At 50.7% G+C, this 19315-nt stretch overlaps 1 protein-coding gene across 4 annotated transcripts in view; it reads right to left on the bottom strand.

Annotated features, from left to right (window-relative positions):
- Positions 1-2423: 2423 nt before the first annotated feature.
- The window catches only part of LOC116430071 (irregular chiasm C-roughest protein), a 234152-nt gene continuing 217260 nt past the window's right edge, over positions 2424-19315 (bottom strand). For 3 of the 4 annotated variants that reach the window (XM_076368753.1, XM_031983724.2, XM_031983726.2), the window contains 8 exons: positions 15769-15920; positions 14409-14719; positions 12762-13002; positions 11412-11567; positions 10344-10591; positions 8960-9195; positions 7847-7976; positions 2424-6652 (listed from right to left, as the gene is read on the bottom strand). In XM_076368753.1, coding sequence (XP_076224868.1) covers positions 6554-6652; positions 7847-7976; positions 8960-9195; positions 10344-10591; positions 11412-11567; positions 12762-13002; positions 14409-14719; positions 15769-15920 — 1573 coding nt within the window. In that variant the 3' untranslated portion in view covers positions 2424-6553. The remainder of the gene's footprint in view (positions 6653-7846; positions 7977-8959; positions 9196-10343; positions 10592-11411; positions 11568-12761; positions 13003-14408; positions 14720-15768; positions 15921-19315) is intronic. The other variant, XM_031983725.2, reaches the window with a different exon arrangement.

The raw sequence follows: 19315 nt of genomic DNA, 5'->3' as shown, positions 1-19315 counted from the left end.
CGTCAAACGATCGTCCGGTTTCCGGCATCCTTGATATACTATCACGATATTACTCGCGCAACAGCGTTCGCGACTCTCGTGATAGACTCGACATTCAAACTCCAATCTTCCTCGTCGGCAGTTACACGCCGCGCGCGTTCCGCGGGAAAAGCTTAACATCGAGAAAAATATGGGGGTATTATACTATATATCTCCTACGCGTCGCTCGGTCGAATTCGAAACAGTTTTCAAACTCAGCGGCGGATTTCGGTGTCGGGGGTCCGGGCAGTGGAACGAAACAAAGCCTTGTATTATTCATTTGACGAATGCACCGATGCCTGCGATTCCGCGCGCAAAACCTGCGCGGGAGAATCGATGAAAATGAAAATTTGTTCGGTTAAAGGATTATTACGCGAATGAAATGTAGAATAACGTTCTAATATCCTGGCTGCCCAGTTCGCGCACCGTTCGATCCGCCGCGATTCGTGCTGGGAACGCGACCTCCCTCGACGCGGCTCCGCGACGTATTCGTTCCCCGAAAGATTACGGTAGAACCTCGCTTAACGGAACACGTCGGCGACGAGTCTGTTCGGATAATTAGAAGCTAACCAACTGTCTCCGACTCCTGAACTTATTTGTTTCGATGAAAGAGCTCGATCTCCGCCGACGTTCGGAGAATAAAGTTCGTTTAAGAAGACGTTTCACGTTTTTGCTCGTTTCCAACGTATAAAAGCTCGCTTACACCGAGCTACATTCCGAACACGGACGCAAGCGCACGCATAGAATAGGCACGGGTTCGTGTAACAGCGAGTGCGCTCGGCGGTAGTCGAAATAACAGAGATTCGGTTAAGAGTTCATATGTTAGGGGCTCGGCATTTACTGGTTCGGATAAGCGAGGTTCCGCCGTCTCCCGTTTCCGTCGCCACGAATCGACGAGTGACGACCGGCGAACGGCTACGAGCAGGCGGTGGCTCGGGGAGGGGGAGAGGACGACTCGATCGTTTTTAATACGGCGCGGCCGCGTTATCCGATTCGCGCGGCGTGATTTACCGTCCTCCTCGGCGATCGGATAGATTCCCACCCTCTTCCCTCCTTTCTCTCCCCCATTTCTCCCTGGCCGTATTTGTTTTTTGTTTCGTTGCTTGTTTCCTTTCGTTCGCGTTTTACGATCCGAGCCGAGCGTCGGAACGTTATTTACACGGCGAACACTCGTATGGCACGTCCCATTGAAACGGGACCACGGTTCACCCTTCGTTCCCACCTCTTCCAACCCCCGGCCGACCGGCCGCTCTCGCGTTTCGGGCGTGCCGATTAAATCACGGGACGCGGGCGGTCGGCTCGTGTCGCGTCCGCGAATAAAAACGACCGAATCGACGGATAAACTTTGCGAAATAGTTTGTAATAGGCCATAATCCCTAGTCGTAAAAGTATGAAATGTATCAACAAATCTAAAAAAAGTTCCCTCGCTCAGCCGGTTAGGCGATATTCTCTTTCTCTCGCGCACAATATACGCACAGACGCACAGACGCACAGACGCACACACGCACACACACGCTTGCAGAGACATACGTACTCGTTCGCTTCTTCTCTCCGTTGCTCTCTCGTTCTGTTCCTTTCTCGCTGTCCGCTTCCAATACGCGGCCTCGCGCAACAGTTACGGATCGTTCGCTAGAGGACTCGTTAGATTGCCTAAAAATTTCGCGTTTTACAACACAGCGCGACCCGGCCGGTGTTTTCCGGTGGACGGGACCGATCGCGAGCGCCAGCGGGACGCGAATAAACTTTCCAATGAAAACAACGACCCTGGTAATTGCACGAAAGGAAATGATTGCACTATAGAAAAATAAACTATTCGAAGACGGGCGCGTCGTGTGCGCTGCTGGGCGAAGGTCAAAGGGGAATAGTGTTCGTGGTCGGTCGCGCTCGGTCCCGCGGGCGACCGCGGTCGTTCCTTTTCTTGACTAAAGGCGAAGAAATCGATATAATTTAATTAATAATTGACAGATAACCAATTAATACGTATAGGACGGCCCCGCGGCAAGAAGGCGTAAATTCCTAAGATTCAAACGACATAAACTTTTCTAATTTTAACATCGCCCGGGCCGTCCAGTACATTGATTGTAATTACTTCCCGCAGTATACTTCGTTAACCTACTATTTCTTTATAATAGAAATCATGTGTAATCTGTATGTATAAGATCTCTCTCCTCCTATCGTTTCTCCTTACGTTTCGGCATGGCCTCGCGCCGTGACATGTTGTGTGTACGCGCTTCGATGCAACTACGAACGAACTAACGAGCTTCACCGAACGCGCGCCAACCCTCTCGGCACCTTGCAATTTCTTTACGCATCGCTGAAAAATACCTTGGAACATATGTATTTCAGAAGACACCTTTCAAAGTGAACGTGTTTCGAAGTCTAAAAGTTCATTCGATTGAAACCAATCTCTCGGGTATAGACTATAATTCCACTGAAAATTATAAAGCCGATGCATCGGCTGAAGGTATCTCTCGCAAAAATCGCAAAGCCGATATATCGGCTCTACGATACCAACAGAGTTAACACCGGGTTTACGGAGACTGATTGCACAGCTTACTCTATCGTTCCTAAAGAAACCGATGTTCGTTCGTCCGGATCCTGAAATAAGAAATTTGAAAATAGACAATCGCGATACGCATTCGTAGAATCGCACTGATGAAAATCGAGCGAACGGATTCGCAAAGTCCGATACGCGTCGAACGGACGCGCTCCGTAAACCCAGGGTGAAACGCGCGTCCGCGAACCTCGCCTCCGTCCTTCTCCGCGAGTCTGTACAGTTCCGCCAAGCAAATTACACATGTACATGTTACGCGTGTTCGCGCGCGCGCGCGCCTTGAACCTCGATTCGGCGCGCGCGACTCGGTTTCACGCGTTCCGAATGGGAATTTCGAAGAACACATTTTCCCTGTCCCTCACACACGAACACACACACGCGCGTACTTTCTCTCTCTTTCTCGCTGCTTTAAATAGTTAACAGTAACGTCAGCATGAACATTGTACAGAGTGATTGATGTACAATAAGCCGGACTTCCGGTGGACAGTTCCCGTTGCCGGGGCGCGCGCTCCGTCGACGAGGCTGCCCGACGTCGCCGCCTCGGGGACGCACGGCCGAGCGACGTGAGATTCTTAGAGGACGCTTACAAGTACGATAATACTACTCTGTACGGTCTCGCTCGGGGCCGGTCGCGTGCCCGCTCGCGCGACGTCGCGAACGAAGGAACTGATCGTTTCTTGACGACGGACCGCGCGTGTGGTCGGCCGCGGAATGTGGGAACGAGTCCTCAATAGGAAGGAAGTATCGTTTGCGAATACTGATTCTATTTCTTTTTCTTCCGATCTTCGACGAACGGGGCGCGAGCCGTTCGGGGGGGAGGGAACTGTCCGCCAGGACGCTCCACACGCAGAGTCGGATATGCACAATAGTGTATCTGTTACCTTCCTCTCTCTCTCTCTCTCTCTCATTTTTTTGTAATCTTTTGTCCACAGTTATAAAACTACCTAAGTCTTACGAGATACGGTGAGCAATAATTCCAGTTATTTACAGAAATTATGTTACAGACGCCGCAATATAAAGATATCCTCTGACAATACAAACGGTATATTTTGTCGTTCCAGCCGCGAACGGCGAGCGCTCGTCGCCGTTCGACGGTCGTGTCCGATTCTAGTCTCCGTCGAGCACTCGAAAGCGCTCTCCTCGAGTCGTCCGTTTCCGCTGATCACCCGATCCGCCACGCGAGCGACGCGCCAGTAATTTCACTGTGCAGCCTTCTCTTTCCGGATCGCTTTTCCTTTCCTTTTTTTTTTAAATAATTGATAGGCTACCCTGTTTCGTTATCGTAATCAATGGTATCTCGTCCTCGCTTTACACGATCGCGACGTGAATCGGCGACGTTCCGGCTTTTCTCGGTTTCTCTTTCGTCGCGTTTCTTCAACGCTTAAAAGACCAGACAAGAAGGTAAGCTAAAAGATCGATGGTGTCTAACCGCGGATGAAAAATGGTTCAAATTAGAGTGTCCATGTATCTTTGTCTTGTTTCTTTTATTTAATCGATTAGTTGTTGGCTTATTTAATATATATATATTATTGTACTTTTTAAACGACCCCATTTGCGACCGGTAAAAGACTTTTGAATAACGATAAATAGGAAATCAGTGCAATGGACTCTTGGTCTTTTAAGGGTTGAAGTCGAAACCGTCCCGTGGATGGCAACGGGATCGATCCCTCCGCGAGGATCTGCATCGCTCGAGCCGAATCCTCGCGGAGCACGAACGCGAACGAACGGAGAAACGAACCGATTCTTCTGTTCCCGAGAAAAACCAGAATAACTTAACAACGAGCGCAATCAAGCGGATACCTCTCGACTCTTCTAACCTCCGTCGCAAGTCGCGGGTCTCTACCCGTGAGACTCGATCAATTTCGTCTAAAGTTTCCCGTTCTTCTCCGATAACGTTTCCGTTTCCTTTCCCTCGTTATTTGTTTAATATCATTATATAGTATTTACAGGAAGCCGTCCCACTCGCGGGGGCGGCTTATTTCAATAGAGTTTTGCTCTGGTAGCGCCACCGAACTGTAGGCCCTATGTTCATATTGACAACATGTGTATAATATATATATTTATATTTATATTTATATTCATATTTATGTTCATATTTATGTTCATATTTATGTTCATATTTATATTCATATTTATATATGTATAATATATATATATATATATATATATATTTATATGTATATATATATACCTAATCATTTTAGCTATCTATTTTACAAAGGTCGGCCCGGCGGACGCGCGACGCGTTTCACAAACGCGCGTCCGCGCCCGATCGGATATCCCCAGGCCGGAAGTAGACTGCGATCATCGAGGATGTCGTTCGCCCTCGTATTCGTGCGCTTGTCCGCGAAACACCGCGCGAGATCTATAATCTTTGTTTCTCCTAGAAATAAAAAAAAAGGCAGCGCGACACAGTGGCGTCGAAGTAGCAGCCGGGACGAGCTCGTACCGCGCCGGGGCCGCGACGTCGCCCCGGCCGGACGTCCGTCCACATATCACATATTCGAAAAAGCGAAGTACCCGACGAAGCTTGTTTCACGCGCGAGCACACGCGCGAACGAAGCACGCGTCCCCCCGCGAGCAGACTGCTACTGCGACCAAAGGACGATCCGCGTCGGGACTCGACTCGAATTCGCCCCGGAATTCGCGTCGACCCCCGTTTCTCCGTTCTCCCCCGTTCTCGTCAGTTCGAGCGAACCGTTTAAATGCTTATCGAGATCTAAATTATGCGAATTAAAAAGATTGTCGATACCGAGTGGTCTGTCCTCGTTCCGAAGAGCCCCTCCGACTTACGAACCTAACCACCGTCCCTCTTTCCGCTCAGCCCGCGAACCCTCGGGCAATTCCTCTTGCGGTTTTTCCTCGCGTTCGCTCCGTTCCTCGACGTCGAAGATCCTTCGCCAGGCATCCGACAGTCGACCGAATCGGACAAATCCCGCGCCGAACCTTCTTAACCCCCGGTTCTTCTGAAATGGAATACGACCCGATCCTTTCCTACCCGACCGGTGCAAGCCGCCGATATGGCTATTCCCGTTCGCAGTTCCTCGAATCCCGAGCACGCCTCTCGAGCCTCCCGCTGGACTCCCTTATCCGTCGGCAGGTGCGACCGGTGTTTCTCGTTTTTGCGCGAGGCTCGCGGCAGCCGCCCTTTTACGAGGCGAGCTCGTGGTGGCGGGTCGTTTCATTGAATAATCGCGGCGTCGATTCCATCGTGACCGGGAACGCGTCCGCGTCGGCTCGCTGCTGGCCGCCTCCGGTATGGTCTCGAGGATGTTAACACTTATCGGTCGCGTGTCAGCTCCCAACGCGACGTCACGCTACTCAGGGTACCGGACGAGCGCCGCTCGCGCGACGTAGCAAATCATTCCCCAGATTCGGTCTGGCAACTCAGGTCTGAGACGTCCGATAAGGGTCGAAGCCCGGCCCGTACGTCTTCCTCTTCGCCAGCAGCTTGGCGAACTCCGCCATCTCGCGCGGCTCGTCCCGCGTTTCTCGCAGCGCCGCGACGTCCCAGGTGACCGGCCGGTGTTCGCGAATGTCCTGGTCGTACGGGATCCAGGTCGAAGGGCAGGCGCGAGTCGTCGACGACTTGAAGACCGTTCGAGGAGCGTCGATCCGGTGACGCTGCTCCACGAGCTGCTGATGATCCCTGCTGGCTCTCCTCAGCTGGCGGAGCACCGACTCGATGTACTTCAGCGTCTCGCCGTTCTCGGCGATCCTCTGCGCGCGGCCTTTCACCCCGTGTTTCCTGCCGTCGATCCCGAGCAGCCTCGGCTGCTCGCCGAGCAGTCGTTCGACTTCCGGCGCGATCGTGCTGGCTCGTCGATCCCCGGTGTCCAGCTTGTGGCGGCTGAACGTCACCACCCGAGGTCTCAACGCCGCGCTCGCGTGCTGCGTCTCGTCGAGGGCTCGCCGGTGTCCAAAGGCGGTGCTAATTAGGCCCGAACGTCGACGGTTCTAGTTCGGATAGACCCCCTGGCCTCATACATGCGTCGCTAACGTCCCGACCGCCGAGGTGCGTTTCACTGTCGCGACGCCGCCGTTCGGCCCGCCCGTGATGTAGTGCGCCGACAATGGAGCCTAGAAATGACGGACACCACGTGCAATTAGTCGAGACGATTCGTCGTTGGATGGGATTCGAGTGACGCAAGAGACGCGTAATTCCGCTGGCGGCTCGTTCTTTCGGAGAGCGAGTTTTCTCTTTGTCCGCGGAGGTTGATGGATTAAAAAGGGATTGACGAGGGAACCAAGGCTTTTCTTTTCAGGCTGATTGGAATTGCCGGTTACTTGACTCTTTGCTCTCGGAGATTCTTGTTGCGAATATTAGTTACTCTCCGATGAAACGGATGATAATTTGTGGAACTAACGAGAATAAGAATCTTGCATGGATTACGGTGGAGCGACGTGGAACTTGAAATTTTATCGCAGACTTACATTCCTAACTATATGCGCGTAACATTATGGAAATACCGGTTCTTCGAAACACAACGAAAGATCTCAACGTCGAACGCTGGATTGGTAAATGATATTGTAATCGGAGGTTAATTGTATGCAACTTCGAGACTACGATTCAATAACTGTCGCGTCGGAAAATGTAACGTTCTATCGCGATCGCGAATAATCCCGTTCTCCTTCTCGTAAATTGTCATACCGAGACTCGTAACTCCGTTCAGAAGTAGCCACTGATACCATAGTGTCTTGCCCATTACGTCCCAGTATTTATTCGACTAATCGTAAGATATCTATCTCTAATAAAACGTTTCGCTAGCAGCGCTTTAACACAGGAATGTTCTCGTTGCACTCGCATAAGCGTATACATTTACCAGATCAATATTGAATATATTCTGAAAAAACTCGAATACATTATTCATCGAAGACATCTTACCGTTCAATAGGACAAAAAAGCACTCTCTTAAACTGTATAAATAAAATATGCTCGTGGGAGAAAATGGGTACGCCGGGAGGCTACCGAGACAAGGTACTCTAGAGATTTCGATCATACTATGCGTGGCTAATCCCTTTCAGGATGAAACTTCCCGTTATCCTCCCCCGTCTCGGGGCAAGTAGTTCGATGAACTGATAAAAAGATAGCAAAACGAGAAGCTCGCGCCGAACGGCCGGTCGGATGGAGCCGATTAGATCGGCTCCGAAGGAACAGCTATCCCGCGTCCCGTAGATTTATCGGAGCTGGTTCAGGTGAGCGCAGGAATGCACTCGAGATGTCGCAACCGCGTCTTGGAATTCGACATACATTCGCTGTCACTGTATACTAACCTGCGGCCCAGCGCCGTTCAAGGTATTCAAGCTATTCATTCTCATTGCTTGCGTGTAGGGCGGTGGTGCTGGCGTTACTCCCGGCACCGCCGTGTGCGGCGCGTGTCTCAGCTGCTCCGCCGCTGACATTCTATTGTCCCAATGGAAAAGAAAACGATCAGATATGTAACGGTGATCGCGATCGGGCAGCGAACCGATTTGTAACCACCGCGAAACGCGACGCGAGGGCGGGAGAAAGCAACGGTAGGCGGTGGCCGGTAGCTATTGTAGCGATAGATTATCGGGACTTCAATCCGTTTAGGTGCATGTGAACAGTTTGAATCGCTTCGAGTGGCATTTCATGTCCAAGTCTTCATGAAAGTCTTCGATAATTCAGGACTTCGTGATCTTAAAGTCTTGGAGGACTTTCAGGGCTCGAAAGCATTCGAGACTCAGAGGGCGCGAAATTCCATCGAAAGCCATTCGAATTCCAACGGTCCCGAAATGATCGAACTGCTTCGCAATTAGGATTCATAGGTCCATCGCTAACCGTAGCTCGCGGCCACGAAATCGCGTCAACCGTGCGCGCCGGATCGGCCCGATTAATATTAAAATCGCGGGTCTGCTCGTTTATAAATATTCAAGCTGACCGATTCATAATTTACATGGAGTACGATTAATCCGTAGGAACGATCGCTCGCGAGCAGGCGAATCCGCTGATCGATACCCTGTAAATATTGTAACGTTGACGGGCCGCATTTTATAATGCCGTCGACAGGGCAGCGCCATTGTTCGAAACGTTATCCGTTTCGTCGGACGTGTTCCCGATTCTACGGAACGTCGTGTTCCGCCGAATCCGTTTTTCCACTCGCCCCGGCCGGCGACGGGCTGCCGTCGCCCAGCTGGAAGGGGTAGGGCCTGGATCAACTATAATTCAATCGTCTTCGGTGGAATCCGCGCGTTCCTCTGCCGGATTACCGGCGTCGAAACACAATTACAGTCGGTCAAAGGTTCCTCTATTATACCGTGTCCAATTAGATTGCGGGCTCGATGTCGCAGGTGCGACCGGAGCGCACGGTTTCGTCGATACTCGCGCGTCGCGTCGCGTAGCGTCGACGAGCTACGGGTGTTTACCTGAGGTAGGGGTTCCCATACGTCGCGGAGAAACGGGGGTCGATCGCAGGCGTCGTCTGCGGGCTCGAGGTGCCCAAGTTCGCGGAACTCAGGCCGATCTTCTTCGAGGCGAGTATGCCGCCCGACGGTATCCTGCTCAGGGATTCCCGCGACGCGCCCACCCCCTGCGTCGTGGGCGGCATGTAGTCGCGAGTGTAGTCTACGTAGGGCACGTAACCGTTATTGTTACTGCCGTCCTGTAACAGAACCAGAGGGAGAACGGTGAACGTTTGCGATGCAACGCTGGAATTTGACGTCGCCGAAACCCTCGAGAATCGGGGCATCGATTTTATTTAGTAACAGGGAGATTGTGTTTTCAGAGCTCGAGTTATCAATTCTGTAGAATGCATTAGAAAATCAATATCGATCGAATCATCCGTCGATTCGATGCCTTTTCTCATTCGAGTTCCGAGAGTTTCGAATCGCAGCGAAAAGCGCAAGGTTTCCGATTCTCGAAACTCGGAAGATTCTTAACTTTCAAGAGGTTTTGTGGTCCCGACTAACCCATCCCTGCTCTAAACAGCACACTCGGCAGCGAAGGGGACGCCGGGAATTGAATACCAGGGGATATATGCCGCGCTCCCCTTTCGTTAAGATTCTTTTCTTGTTTTTCGATACGTAAGCCTTCCCTATCCCGTTTTCCCCGTCGATGGAACACGAAAACCGGAACATGTAAACTGCACGGAAGAGGAATTAATCCCTCCCGGGCACGACACTGGTGAGCGAGCGCGCTGCACAAACTTCCGCGTGTGCTGGATATTGATGTAGCGTACTGATCCGTGAATTTTCCTATGCGTCCCCGAAATTATTATTCAACGCCGGCGGAATGCGCTCGATAGTTCGGGCACGTTCGCCGGATAAAGTAAACAGGGGCATTTTTCTTTAACCCTTCTACCCAGCGTGATCATTTTCTCTGTGTGCGCACGTGTGCGGTTGAGGAGTCGAGATTTTTTCGGGGTTCAACGAATTTAGGGGCGTATAATGCCGAACAGAGACCTTCGAAGATAGAATAATCGATTTTACTATTAGAGATAGTAAGAAAAATACAATTTTTGAACTAGAGATGATTTACGTTTTACCGTAAACACGAATCGCGTCCTGCGAAAATAAACAGAAGGTAAACAATCGAAAACTTTCTGGCGACGGTAAATAGTGGAATAATGACAATGTTTAATCTTTGCAATTGAACATTTAGTCGGAAGGGTAAAATAAACAGGGAACGTCGAGGATTCCCAATTTAGTGCTCTTGGGACCGTTTATGCTCTGTTTTCAGGGAATAAGGTATACACATAAAGAGATCGAAGTTCGTCGAAATGAGAAATATGTTGCAACGATGTTCACTTACATTATTCTTCGGCGGGAACGACGGCTCCGTATAATCGGCGCTATAACGATACCCCAGAGGATTCGGAACAGGCCCAGCCAGCGCCAACGCGTTCACACCCCTCGTGCTTCCTTCGCCCTCGCTGTCAAGTGCTGTCACGCTCTCCGCGTTGCTGACACTCGAACCCGCTCGTATATCCGCTTTGACATCCGAGAGGTTACTGCTTCTGTCACTCTCCCGATATCGATCCGCGTTTGAATCTGTTTCTTCTGTGGAATCACCGAAAAAGAAACCGGCTGAGTCAGGTTTAACGGTACAAGATTCCAGTTTAACGGCGGAACTTCCTTAGCGTAGCGTTTTCCGAGGCCACGTTGCGTGACTGTAAAGGCTGGTCGACTAGAACGTTGCGAAAATGTAACGGCGACGGACACCGAGATCGACAAACGAGAGATTCAATCGTGTTCTGTTCAGTTGATCGCCTAAATGGTTGTTCAGATAAAATAACAGCTTTCCATTTAGACAAGCATTGCTCGAAGTTGCGATGAAAAATAAAAAATTGAAAATATAAGCACGATGAACAGCAAGATTAACAAACAAGAAATTCAGTAGCGTCTGATTCATTCGATCACGTCAACGATCATTAAGATGAAATAACAATCTTCCATTTACTCGAGCATCGCTCGAAGCCGTGGCATTCGTGCGCAGCAATAGAAAGATCAGATATGATTTAATAATTCAAATGATATTTCGCAAGTGCCATATCTGTTGGACTGATATGCACGATACGTATAAGCAGCGACAAAGTTTCGAACAAAGAACAGCATGTCGCGTCGACTCCACCCTTCCAGCCGAGGATTAAGCGCAGCCGTATCGGGCGCGTTTGCATTCAATAACCTATCTTTCATCCGCGAAACGTTTTTCCGCCTCGTTGGCGGTAGATGTTGCCCGATAGCGGCCGTGTCTCCTCGGAAGAACGTTACACGTGGCGAGAAAATGGCGGCGGGACGAGTCACGAGCGCGAAAACAATGGAAAATACCGCGGCGTGACTAATGGCGTTATAATTCATTCGAACATGATATTCCACTCACGCATATCAGTCTCCTGGGTTTGGGCTGTCCTCGGACGCGGCTGTTTGATGCGGTCGCGGCACTGCAGAATGAGTATAATGATCACGCCAATCAGGATCACGCAGACGACCAGTCCGCCGATGATGAGGATCAGTTGCCAATCGACTGGAATCAACGCTAAGCGTCACGGCTAGTTAAAATCTCGGATATTTAGCTCAACGAGTCAGGCGTCGTTTATGTTTTCCTTTCTCCCCTTCTCCTCTCCTTCTTGTCTTTCACCTACTTCTCTTTCTTTCTTTTTCTTTTTTAGAGAAAAACAAAAAACGACTGCACGCTGGGAAGGAGGGGCGGGGGCGAGGAATGAAATTCGCGAGGCGGCGGCTGCGACCGACTGTTTAACGAGCCCGGCTAAATTTTACAAGGTATTTTACGCAAAATGTGCGTGAGCGCGGCGGGATGCTGGGTTAATTGAATCCCGCGAAATTTACGGCGCGACGCGCGCGTCGGCGGAACTTTCTAAAACGTGTGCCTGAATTATCTAAAGTAACGAACGCGGAAATTCGGCATCGCGCGGCGCGATATCGAAGAGATTGCAGGATCGGTCCTCCTCTCGTTCCGAGCTTTAGGACTGTTCAGCTGAGATGTTGACATTCGCGAGACAAGCGGCATCCCGAATTAGGGAACAAAATCTATTTAGCCCCGAGTTCCACGCTAACGCGTCCGCCGGCTCGCCGCGCGTCCCGAGCGGATCGAGCGAGGTCGAAAATAGAAAATAGAATCTAAGGGGACTCGCAGCTTTCGGGCACGATCTTTATCTCGTTCGAATTCCGCCCGGTCGTTTCGGGAACGTCTTCCCCGTCGTATTGCGGGCGTGGTGGAGACGGGGCCGCTCGATCGGCCGGATCAGACGCCCGCGGCGGCGTCCCCCCCGAAAACTGCGAAATCAGCAGCGGCGCGCGTTCGCTCCGCGAGATCGGGGACTCCGTCATTGCGTTTTCATTTCCACCGTCAAAAGGATACGTAACGGTGGCGCGAGGGAAATGGAAACGCGGTCGGTTCGAAATCTAGCGCGAGCGATCGCGTTTTCGGTGCGAACCGTGTCCCCGGATCGGCGGATTCCTTCGTTTCCCGGGCGCGAACGCTTCGAGCGCTTTTCGAACCGAGTACGTTGCCAATTTCGCGTGTATCGCTGGTACGTGCGCATCGGGAAAACGCGGAATCACGAGCTGTCGGGCGGAATGCGGAGGAAACGACGGATAAAAAGCCGAAGCGGGACGGAGGAGCGCGGAGGACGGAGATGGGGGATAGCTCGGTGGGCGGGCGGGGTCGGGAACAGGGAGAAAAGTTCAGTCATAATGGATATGAACTTACTGTGTGCCGTCAGCTTGATTATGACGGAATCCGTGCCGAAGCTATTCGTGACCGTGCAGTTGTAATCCCCGAAGTACGTGGATATGGGATCGAGCAGCGTGACAGTGCTGACGACCCTCTCGGCGGTGTATTCCTCCTGCACGTAGAAAGGCGTATTGTTCGACGAGAAATTGAGCTCGCGACCGGCGAAGCTCCATACCACCGAGTCCGCTTTTGGCACAGATATCGCGGTACACTTCACCTGCGAAATCGAGGAGGAACAGTCGAATGAAAAAGGCCTCCGGTTCGACACGCTTGTTCGCCGCGCCGCGGCCGGTTGCCCGCCGATTCGCTACTCAGAGGCCGCTCGATGCCTAGGCTGAGCAATGCGAATCTGACTGGTCTGTTGCTATTTACGATTACTATTCGTTGATAAGCATGCGTGCGATCGATTCAAATTATACAAAAAACACAGAGAAAGACCCGTTATGTGATTGCCGCGTCGGACGTCCTCTTGTGCCCGTTTTAAGACACTCGGGGACTGACTGCAATCAGTCCCATTATTTCAATAATTCCCCTGCAAATCCGCTTTTTGCCCATTTTGTCGGGGATTACATCGCACGCGAGGAAAAACGCAAACGCGATTGTCCCGACAGGACATCGCTGTGGTTCTACGTGCAGCGACGCGATGGTTCATCGAACCGGACGCGGTATCCGCGAAATATCCGCGTTCCAGTGGATTCTACCATTTGTTACACGACCGACGGTGGATTTCGAGACGACGCGTCTCGCCGCGGTTTCCGCATATTTTCCATAAATGTCCGCTCGAAAATCCCACGGGGCCAGTAAAGTTACGAGGGCGTAAATCGGGGCCGACGCTGTTTTCGGCTGGGTTTTACGGGACATCGGGAACCGCACCGGGAAACGAATGTCCCCCGCGATCACCGGAATTCTCCGAGTTCCGTGTGTTCAGCCCCCTTTCGACCATGGGACGCGAACCGTGCGCTGACGAGACGATGGACTGTCCAAAAACTACAAAGTTGCGCGAGCAGGGGGAACCTTCGAATCGCGACGGTCTATTACACGACAACCACTTTTCGTTGTCGTAACGGTGCTAATTACGATGGAATCGGGTTACAACCGAATTTCGATAGCTCAACATTTTCTAGCTCGAAGGTCTTTACAATTGAAAACTTCTTCATTCCGTATTGCTCAGGTGTAAACACGTTTAGCACGATTTCACTTCGTCGACTAGAATTCGGAAGAAGACTACCCTCTGCAACTCGATTTCGCGAGGACAACTTCTATAATTCGAATACAGAAGGTCAACTTCGACAAGCCCGATTCAAAGAGGGGCAACCTGCCGAAGTGAAAGTTTCGTTTGTTAAACCGCCTTCGCTCGAAAACTCGATAAACCGAGACCTCTATAACTCAAAGATCTCATGCCCTCCCTTGCGATTCGAGTTGCACACCGAACTTCGACTGCACCGCGTTTCTCGGAGCAGCCGAACGATTCCCTTGCCCCCGTAACTTTCCAGTTTACAGATAGCCGGCGTAGGTCTCGCCGGTGCACGGTACGCGTACGCGGTCCACCTTAAAAAAGAGATGCTACCGGGGACGTTGATATCGGAAGCGGCGATGAGTCGAGGGGAAATCGTCGGTGCATACCTTTACGACTCCCTCGTCGGGCACGTACTGAACCCTCTGCGACACGATGCTCGGCGGCGCCCGGATGTAGATGTTCGCGTAGCCCGTCAGCTCCTGGAAGCCGGGCACGTGAGCCTTGCAGAAGTAACGTCCGGCCGTCTCGTGATTCACCACGACGCTTATGTTCGGCGTAGTGGCGACCTGTCGCTCCGAGTCCTCGTGGTACCAGCGTATCTCCGGGGTCGGGTTACCATCGACGTCGCACTGCAAGATTTCCGTGGCGCCGTACTGCGTCTCCACGGAGACTGGCGGGTGTCGAAACTGCGGCCCGTCTGTGGAATTCAATTTTGACCTCCGGCAATCCCTCGAGATTGATACGACGGAGCGGCGAAGTAAAGGAAACGAGGGCGATAGAGAAAAGAAGAGAGGAACACCCGAAAGAGAGAGAGAGAGAGAGAGAGAGAGAGGAACGAGATCGCTCTCCGGTTGTGCGCCTCGGCCGCCATTTTCCACAGCGTTACGCGGGATCACGTTCGCCGCTCCTTGGGCCGTGGAAAAGGCGACCATAAATCGCGAAGACGCTCCAAAAATACACGGACAAATGCTCCCTGAAGAGGTCCAATTTATCCTCCCCTTCGTGCCGGGTCTCTTTTGACAAGCGTGATCCCGAATTTCGCTGATGCACCGCGCGAAAATCCACGAAACCCGGGATCTCCCGGCTAAATAGCCGGCTGGAACGGAACGGTATCGGAGCGGTACACCCCGCCGGACGGGCGGGCCAGATTATGGAGGAAGGGACGAGTCAGCGAATAGTAACGCGTAGATTCGGCTCGGCGTATCGTAAAACTCGACGCGCGGAGATTCGTAATTCCCGGGTCTACGTGCGCACCGCTCGCGCCGGTTATCTTCAAGGGGTTGTTCCGTTCCTCCGACAAGAAGGACAGACATAGGAGTCTGTTTTTCAATGAAACTCTACGCATCTTATAATACGTATCTAGAAATGAAAAGTTCTCGTAGCTTTGCTGACGATGGTCCTCCGTTCTCGAGAAAAATCTAGTTTGTGCAGATCTAGTTTCACGATGTAATTTTGATTGAACGAACACGGCTTTTCATTTCCATCCACGCGTAGTGTATTTTTAGATCATTAGAAAATTAATATAGAAATCTTCGGCTCGAGTTTCGCTTGTTATTGTACAGCGAGGGGTGAGGCTGAGTGTCCATTCGAGAGTAAAACCATCGCGAGTGGATTCCGTTGAGAATAGAAATGAGTTCGATGATACTTTGAAATAATCTCCGAACACGGTGCTCGCTTGAAAGAGACGGTCTCGAAAGTGACTGGCGCCGGTTTCGCTTTCGAATGAATGCGTATTTTTCTACTCACAGGTTATATCCAGGGTCTCCGTGTCCTCGCTTTTCCCAACGTCGTTGTGGACCTCGCACTTTACGATGGCATCGTGAAGATCGCGGGTCGCGTTGTGGATGATCATCTCCGTGGTGTAGTCCCCGATGACCTTCTTCTCGTTGATAAACCACCTGGGAGGAGGCAGAGAAATAGGATAGGCCGGTGAGTGTGTAATTGCACGATAATGTGCGCCGCTCTCCGGCGAAAAGAGGCCACCGGCGGTCGACCGAGCCACAGGCGAGAAAAGCTCCGGGGATAATTATGCATTTTTTAATATTCTCTGTTCGCGGCGACCCCTTCTCCTTTTCTCTTTTCTCTTTTCTCTCCTCTCTTTTCACCGACGTCGACCATTTCGTATTCCGTAATCCGTTTTCCCCAAACGTTTATGCTCGCGATCGAGTGTACGCTCGCATACGGTTTTTATTTTGCCAATGCGAAAGCGTCTCGATTATGAACGCCGGAATACCGATTATCAATATTAACAAGTTACTCGGAGTTCTGATTTTTTAACGGACTACGGCGAAAGATTGTGTTTCGCGAATCACGTTTGTCGTATACGTGCGACATTTTTGGCGACACTTTAATTACACCACGTTTCTCGACGTTTCTGCTTGAAAATTCGCGTGTCAGGTGTTTAATATTCAACGTCCGACGGCTCAGGTATAACCAATTGTGTGCCGCAACGCGAGGTGTAACACGTGGAATTCGTTCTTTCCTCGGAAGAAGGAATATTTCCCGTTTGAAATAGATTTGCGAAAATATCGAACACTACAGTCAGATTGACGCGTAGAACTGACAGCTACAGTATCTCGAGAGATGGAAAACATGTGGCTCAAGACGTTCCGCCTTACGTACACAGATATATCTCGTGCACCTGTCATTTCTCTCGGCGATCGATGCGAGTCTTCGAGCCGAGGAAAGGAACAAAGACGTGCAAACGATAGCCTCCCGCGAATTAGTTTCACGAATATTTTCCCTCGAGCGATCTTTGAAATCCTTTCAGCCTCGGAGCCGGTTACACGGAACTATGAATACTTCACGGACGACAAGTTCACTTATCTAAACTTTGGTAGAAACGAAAAGAAGATTGCAAACGAAAATGGCTAATAAATTACCGAGAATACATTTCGACTTGGTCCTTCTACTTTAGTTTCCCCTTTAAATATACGTTAGCTGCGTCTGTTCTGTATCGATTGATTTAACCGCACACTCCCGAGAGACTTTCGAAACCGAACGAGAATTTCACAGTGAACTGGTCGACAAACGTTCGAACTCGGGTATCTACGATGAACGAGTATCCACGATACCAAGAAAGTCGCGGAAGACGTATTAAACTCTTAATCCGAAGAGCGGCGAGAGTCACGTACTGGTTTCCGGTGCTCGTTCCCGTCGCAGTCGCGAGATTTATCCCGTTCGCGTGGCGCAATCGATGAAAAGAACGCCGGGAATCGTTTCGGATGGTAATAAACGAGAGGAGCGCCTCTTTTCAGCGTCGGATCGCGTTCACATACGTTATCGCAGAGGGAGAAGAAGCGTACTGAATGGAACAAGCGGCGAGAGTTGGCGGGCTCGTGTGTCTTGGGGAGGATCCCGGGCCGCCCTATGCGACCCCCGTACGTCACGCTCGGCTTTCATCGAAGTCGCGTCGCTAATAGCCATCGAGCACCGTTCCCATTATTTTTACGAAGATTGCCCCTAGGAACACCGACCTCCGAGCCGTTATGTGAAAGAGCAACAGGAAACACCCTGGTTTACTATAATATCAACCCCTTGTCTTATGATTTCTTTCGCCACCGTGCTTGAGTGGTCTCCCGGCGGTACTTTATGGTTAATAATCCACGAGAGAAAAAGAAGAATAGACAAGTAATGTGTCGTTTATATAGAAAATAATGAAATAGCGTTTAGATTTTAGATACGCGGTGGGTTCGAGGAGACTCTCCGTCGGTCATACTGGGGTTAAACGGACGCGTCTCTATCGGTTGTGCAGCCGCGTTCCACAATTCCAATTTGACCCATAAAACTTGGGCGGCTCGTCGAAAGTTGCTTAATTAAACCGTGTTTACCGTCCCTCTTTACCTTCGCCGGAGTTCGTCCTCGATACACGGACCGACGCACTTTCGCTTTCGCCCCGCGATCCTTCACCTTGTTATCGTTCGAAATAATGGGCCTTTGGGAAAGATTCACTCTCGACAACTAGAACGAGTTCACTACTCTCTTTTCGATCGTAGATGAATGTAACAGCTCCATTGTCCGTGCGTCACGAAGAAATGCAAGGAATTCCCCATTGTCCCACTTTTGTCATTTATATAGTATCGCTTATTATTTCGTAATACGTTATAAAAAGTAACAGTTCTCGAGCAATTTGGAAGCTCCGGTGAACGGTGACCGACGCGGCAGTGGACGCGTTAACGATCTTGAATCGTTTGAAATAATCTTCTTCCGAAACCGTAACAGCCTCCGCAATGAATGTCAACCCCTCGCGGACGAGTCGTCGAAACGGGCGGCAAGACAACGCGTGACGCGACGTGCCACCGGCCAACATTGTCCCAAAGTTTTCCATTGTCCTCCCGCCGCGAGCGGCATTAATTATTCGCTCACTACGCGCGCGCCGACGACCGATTGCCCGCTAATTCCCCCTTTGTGCCGTTCTTCGACGGAACAACGGTTCCGAGCCCGCTGAAAACGCAGGAAATAAGCGCCGCACGGTGCTCTGAAAATCTGCGATCGTGCTCTGTTCTCTGTGACTCTTTTTTGCCCCGGTTAATCTTAATTGCTGGGCTGTTCTGTCTGCTAAGCGACCCGCTGGATCGAAACTCTTTTTCGATGCACGTTCGGAAAGTACATGCATTCTTTCCTTTGATGGCTCGGTTGAAGAGGATAAGTGCTGTATTTCCGATCGACGTCTTGTTCTTCGCGAACTGGGGCTTTTTTAAAGACGATCTCCAGGAGTCAAGACTCGAAATAATTTCTTTCGTCATTACTGTTCACGTTTTTAACCTGATCACCTTGATCGCGGGTTACTCTTCCTGGCGCCATAGCTTTAACTTTGATCTCTAGCTAGTAACTGATGATAGAGATGCATAATCATTATGCACCCGATGATTGGACTTTTTAGCTGCTCCTTGCTTCGTCTCGAATGGGTTAATGGAATTACCGTCGAAAGGTAGACGTAAGGAAGCCGACGATACTTGAAAAGAAAGTATACAAAGATCGCGAGAATTCTTTAATGGCGTTACGTATAAGGAATCGTGACATTTTCAATTCTATTCGTTCCCGCGTCTATACGTTATTCATACGCAACCGTACACCACCTTATTCTCTTCGCGATTGAACGAAAATATGTTCCACGTTCGACGGATGAATAATTAATTACAGCGGAGTCTCGCTTCGCCTGATCAAAGTTCTAGCAGGAACTTCGTAACTAGAACCGTTTAAATTATACAAGCCTCCATCGCGCAAGAGTTGCTCGCGTTTCAACGGCAAGAAAGGTGCATACGGTATGACCTTAGAATACGTTCCCTATCTT

Source organism: Nomia melanderi, chromosome 6 (assembly GCF_051020985.1).
Source record: "Nomia melanderi isolate GNS246 chromosome 6, iyNomMela1, whole genome shotgun sequence".
Taxonomy (NCBI): domain Eukaryota; kingdom Metazoa; phylum Arthropoda; class Insecta; order Hymenoptera; family Halictidae; genus Nomia; species Nomia melanderi.
Note: the sequence above shows the minus strand (reverse complement) of the source record. Positions and strands in the feature narration are given on the sequence as shown.